Source organism: Nomascus leucogenys, chromosome 4 (assembly GCF_006542625.1).
Source record: "Nomascus leucogenys isolate Asia chromosome 4, Asia_NLE_v1, whole genome shotgun sequence".
Classification (NCBI taxonomy): Eukaryota; Metazoa; Chordata; class Mammalia; order Primates; family Hylobatidae; genus Nomascus; species Nomascus leucogenys.
In genome coordinates this window covers 78,834,926-78,840,714 of record NC_044384.1, presented here as the reverse complement: position 1 = coordinate 78,840,714, position 5,789 = coordinate 78,834,926, and the positions used below count along the sequence as shown (strand labels likewise).

Sequence of the window (5,789 nt, the reverse complement as noted above, 5' to 3'; positions counted from 1 at the left end):
ACCTCGTGATTCGCCCGCCTCGGCGTGCCAAAGTGCTGGGATTACAAGTGTGAGCCACCGTGCCCAGCCTTTTTTTCTTTTTTTGAGATGGAGTCTTGCTGTGTTGCCAGGCTGGAATGCAGTGGCACGTTCTTGGCTCACTGCAACCTTTGCCACCCAGGTTCAAGTAATTCTCCTGCCTCAGCCTCCTGAGCACCTGGGACTACAGGTGCACACCACCATGCCCAGCTAATTTTTGTATTTTTAGTAGAGATAGGGTTTCACCATGTTGGCCAGGATGGTCTCGATCTCTTGACCTCACGATCCACCCGCCTTGGCCTCCCAAAGTGCTGGGGTTACAGCTGTGAGCCACTGCGCCTGGCCTGGATTTGTTTTCTATTCCCTTTCAGAAGGCACGAGTCTTCTCTTCACTCTTCTCATGGCTGACTTCATTTCCTGGTTCCTCAGAGTGTAGATCAAAGGGTTCAGCAGAGGGGAGATGACAGTGAAGGTGACAGAGATGGCCTTATCTGTGGGGAGGGCAGTGAAGGGCCGGGCATAGACATAGATGCAGGGCACGAAATGCAGGGTTACCACAGTGATGTGGGAGGTGCAAGTGGAGATGGTTTTCCTCCTGCCATCTCCTGCCTGAGATCTCAGCATCATTAGGATGACTGTGTAGGACACAAGCAGGAAGATAAACCACAGGGTAGTGACCAGGCCATTGTTGGAAATCATCAACAGCTCAAGAGCAAAAGCGTCAGTGCAAGCGAGTTTGAGGACCTGGGGGACATCGCAGTAGAAAGTGTCAAGAACATTGGGTCCACAGAAAGGGAGAGGCAGCAACAGGGAGATCTGCACGATGGAGTGGACAAAGCCCCCCATCCAGGAGGCAGAGATGAGGGCAGTGCATCGCCCTCTACTCATGATGGTCACATAGTGCAGGGGCTTGGAGATGGCCATGTAGCGGTCAAATGCCATCACAGAGAGAGAAAAAATGTCTGCCCCACCAAAGAGGTGGAAGAGAAATATCTGTGTCATGCAGCTTGTATAGGATATGGTCTTTTTCTTTGACAGAAGGTCCAGCAAGACTTTAGGAGCAGTTATGGAGGAGAAGCAGATGTCAAGGATGGCTAGATTGCAGAGCAGGAAGTACATGGGGGTGTGAAGGCAAGACTCACAGGTCACAGTGACTATGATGAGGAGGTTTCCCAGCAGAGTCGTCACGTACACAAGACATAAAAAAAGAAACAAGACCAAACTCAGGTCTTGGGATTGAGTAAGTCCCAGAAATATAAATTCTTTTACTCTGGTGACATTTCCCAACTCCATTGAATCATGTTTTCTCTTTCCTGAATATCTTGGAAAAAATGATGTTATTTCAGAAAGTGTTTATTCTCTCTTAATAGATTCAAGTATTAGGTCTGAAAACTTGTGAGATATTACCACCACATGAATTACAATTTCAAGTTTATCGCCAATGCATGTAAAATGACATCTTATTACACGATCATGCATACACATAGAAATTACAATTTTAAAAAATGTATAAAAATTCATAAAAATAATGTTCCAGTTATTCAAGATACTTAGAACATTATTCAAGATAAACAGAGGGGGATATTAACTATTTAGAAAGAGACTATTGTGGCATGGGAAATATAAAAATGGGATTAGTTTGTTGTGTGAGTAAGGCAGTGCTTACTTTGTGTGACTAGAACACCTTGAGTTTCAAAGGGCTGAGGATTTTGTTGTTTTTTCCCAGACTGGATGCTCCATTTAAATGGTTCTAAGAATGCCTGTCTGCAAAGAGGCCCCCCACTGGATTGAATTGTACAGAAGCAGCACCCCTCCCTTCTTAAATCACAAACTTATTTCCATGAGAAATTATAAAATGTTTAAGCCGTAAAATTCATTTCTATTGCTCTATTCTTCTCTAAGGGGACGTCTTTGTTTCTTTCTTTACTTTAATCTACTTTAGGTACTGAACCCCCTGGGTGGTGAATAGCTCCTTAGCTATGGAAATTAAAATAGTACTCAGAGCTTCTCTTCTGTTGTTTCAATTTCTTTCTTAAAAAATAATTTTTGTCAAGCTATCATTGACATACCATAGACTGCACATATTTGAATTCACACTTCGATAATTTTTTTTTTTTTGAGACAGAGTCTTACTCTGTCGCCCAGGCTGGAGTGCAGTGGTGCGATCTCGGCTCACTGCAACCTCTGCCTCCTGGGTTCAAGTGATTCTCCTGCCTCAGCCTCCTGAGTGGCTGGGATTAAAGGCACGTGCCACCAAGCCTGCCTAATTTTTGTATTTTCAGTAAAGACGGGGTTTCACCATATTGGCCCGGCTGGTCTCAAACTCCTGACCTTGTGATCCGCCCACCACGGCGTCCCAAAGTGCTGGGATTACAGGCGTGAGCCACTGCTCCTGGCCAATAAGTTTTGACATATATACCTGTGACACCATCTCTATAGTTAAGAGAGTGAATATATCTATCACCCAGAAAATGTCCTTGTGCCCCTTTGTAGCCTGCCCCCTTTACCCTTCCTTCTCCAGGCAACCACTGATCTGCTTTCTGTCATTATACATTAGTTTGTATTTTCTACAATATTCTATAAGTGAAATTCTACTATGTGTATTTTCTTCTTGTCTGCCTTCTTTCAACCATGAAATTCATCCATTGTTTTGTGTGTACTGCTATCTTGTTCCTTTCTATTGTATGAATATACCACAGTTTGCTTATCCACTCACTTGTAGGTGAACATTTGGGTTATTCGTGGCTTTTGAATATTACCCATAAAGCTGCTATGAACATTCACGTTTGGGTCTTTGTGTGGACATATGTTTTCAGTTCTCTTGGGTAAGTAGCTAAGAGTGGAATGGCTGTAACTTTTAACATTCAATAGTATGAGAACAAACAACCCAATTAAGCAACAAGAACAAATTATTTTAACGAAATGAAGTCACTAAAAGAAGTTAAAAAAAAGAAGAGAAAAAAGGACAAATTATTTGAACAGACACTTCAGCAAGAAGACACTGAGATAGCAAATAAGCACATGAAAAGGCTCAACATCATTTATCACCGAGAAAATATAAATTAAAACCACAGTGTAATTTAAAAATAGTATACATTAGAGTCACTAGAATGAAAAAGATTGATATATCAAGAGTGGACAAAGATGTAGATGAATGGAAGTCCGGTGGGAATGTAAAATGGTACAATCATTTTTGAAAATAGTTTGGCAGTTTTTTTTTTTTTTTTTAAATGGATTCTTGCGCTGTCACCCAGGCTGGAGTGCAGTGGCACAATCTTGGCTCACAGCAACCTCTGCCTCCCGGGTTCAAGCGATTCTCCCACCTCAGCCTCCCAAGTAGCTGGGATTACAGGCTCCCACCATCATGCCCAGCTAATTTTTGTATTTTTAGTAGAGGCAGGGTTTCACCATGTTGGCCAGGCTGGTCTTGAACTCCTGACCTCAGGTCATCCACCCGTCTTGACCGCCCAAAGTGCTGGGATTACAGGCATGAGCCACCGCGCCTGGCTGGTAATTTTTTTTAAAAAACTGTTACACATACACTTACCTTATAACTGTGTTGCTTTTGAATTCCTTTCTTTCTTTTTTTTTTTTGGTAAATCTTTGAAATGGGCCTTATTTTCTTTCTTCCTAGTTTATCTCCTTTTTCTTTCCATAATTAGAAAGAAATGAAGGGCAAAATTCCCTTTCTTCCCATTCTTTGGGTGTGTTCTCCAATTTAAATGAAGATATTTCTTCTCACTTAGCTCACTTTGTCTTCAAGTTTTCTTTCCTCTCTAGTCAATTTTGTCCAAAATCTATTTAATGGGTAAATCCAAAAACAAGCTGCCAAGAAGTATTCTACCTTCGAGGTAGATGCCTACTGGACTCTGGCACCACACAGCCTGTTCAAATCCCAGCTGAGTACTTACTGGTTGTGCTAATGTGAGCAAATTGCTTCATCCCTTGACCTCATTCTCTGTATCAGTAATTTGGAGACAATAGCATCTCCTTCATAAGACTTTAGTGAGGGTTAAATAAGTTAATCTATGTAGAGCATCGGTACTTAAAGCATTGCCTAATCTGTAATAAGTGTAATTATATATGTGCTACCTTAAAGACAACTCCAGGTTAATAATTCCCACACACAGCTTCTTCAATAAATATATTTCCAATATATTTATGGACATTCTTTTAGAGGAACTGCATGTTTCCCACACATGTGTCCTCAACCACTTCATCAGAACATTTGCTGTTTTGAAGGAATTAGGAGATATTTGCCTTCCAGTGACCCAGAGAGTGGTGACAGTGTATGACAGTAAAAAGAGCTTGGTTTGGCTTCTTCTCTGACATCTTATTAGCAGACCAGAGAAACTGTTCAGTGCAAGGGCTCTGGGATCAAGACTCATCTGTGTTCAAGTCCTGGCTTTGCCACTGTGTGATTTGGGCAAGTGTATAACCTCATTGAGCCTCTATTTTTTCATCTGTAGGATGGGGATAATAATAATACTCACCTCACAGGGAAGTTATGAGGGTTGGAGAATTAACTTGTGTAAACTTCTCAGCATACGGGCTGGTTATCTGTCATGATTAGTGCTATGCTGGGTAACCCTAACAGTGAAGCCTCATCAGTGAATGGAGTGTATTGAACTAAGTGGTAGCTATCAATCCTGATTAGCTTAAAGAGAGAGGAAATGGCCACTAGGAACACCAACTCAGTATGGTTACTAGAGATGTGAGGAAAACCAATTTAGTTATTAAACTCTTCAAAGGGACCCCCGTGTAAATAGCACATTGTTTACACACACATGGGTGGAAGGTAAACCATATCCCAGACCCCAGGCCAGGACTATTGGTCCAAAAGAAATACATCTCATGTTCACAAACTGCTTTTGGTAATTTAAAGACAACATCCCCCAGCTTCTGCTCCACCCTTCTGCTACTTTTAATCCATCCAATTATTTAGCAAATATTGATGGAGTATGGGAAGAGTTCTAGGTTATTTGAGAGAAAGGAATATAATCTAAATGCAGTGGGAAAAGCATTGAAATCTAATAGTTACATGGGAGTGATCTAAGGACAGATGAAGAGCTGAGTGTGAGAAGAGGATGATTTCCAAATAAGAGGCTCAGTGAAGCTGTATGGAGGAAGTGGTGTTTATGTTTGGGACATATAGGAACAGGGAAAAAGGACATTCTGGCCTTAGGGGACTATTTAAATATATGAAAGTTGCTAATGAGTGGGAAGTTTGGCTGGAAAGAAAGGCTGCAAACATGACAGCATGGAAAGACAGAGAAAAGAAAATCATTGCCATCATAAGGTCTCAGAAAACAATACCCCATAATGAAGGCCTCAGAAGTAAAAGTTTTTCTCTGACCTTCTCCTGCCTTCCTGTGTCAGGTGGCTAGTCCTTCGTTCTTCCCTAAGGTTAGCTGTAGAAACTACAATACCTCTTCCCTAAGGTGGGTCATGGAAACCAGAACCCTTTTTCTCCAAAGCCAGCTATAAAACCTAAACATATTATTCTAACTTCCCCGTGACTCCACCTTTCTGTGTAAGGGTTGGCCATAAATAAATTCTCAGGTCTACTTTGTTTGATTGTAGGTCATAAGAACCCCATTCCAGAGAGACAGAGAGAGAGAGAGAGAGAGAGAGTGAGCACTGCCTCATACCTAGGAGGAAGGAATTGCTGCACAGAGAGGCCAAATAGGATCTAAACAGACAGGACTTGCTGGGTTTCACTATTGCCCATTAGCATTAGATCATACCATTTTTTTAAACGTAAAATTTTT

At 41.6% G+C, this 5,789-nt stretch overlaps 1 protein-coding gene across 1 annotated transcript; it reads right to left on the bottom strand.

The window, feature by feature from the left end:
* Nucleotides 1-375: 375 nt before the first annotated feature.
* LOC100581101 (olfactory receptor 4D11) lies at nucleotides 376-1,311 on the bottom strand. The gene has a single exon (XM_003275197.1). It carries the CDS (start codon nucleotides 1,309-1,311, stop codon nucleotides 376-378), a length of 936 nt encoding a protein of 311 aa, XP_003275245.1.
* Nucleotides 1,312-5,789: the final 4,478 nt, after the last annotated feature.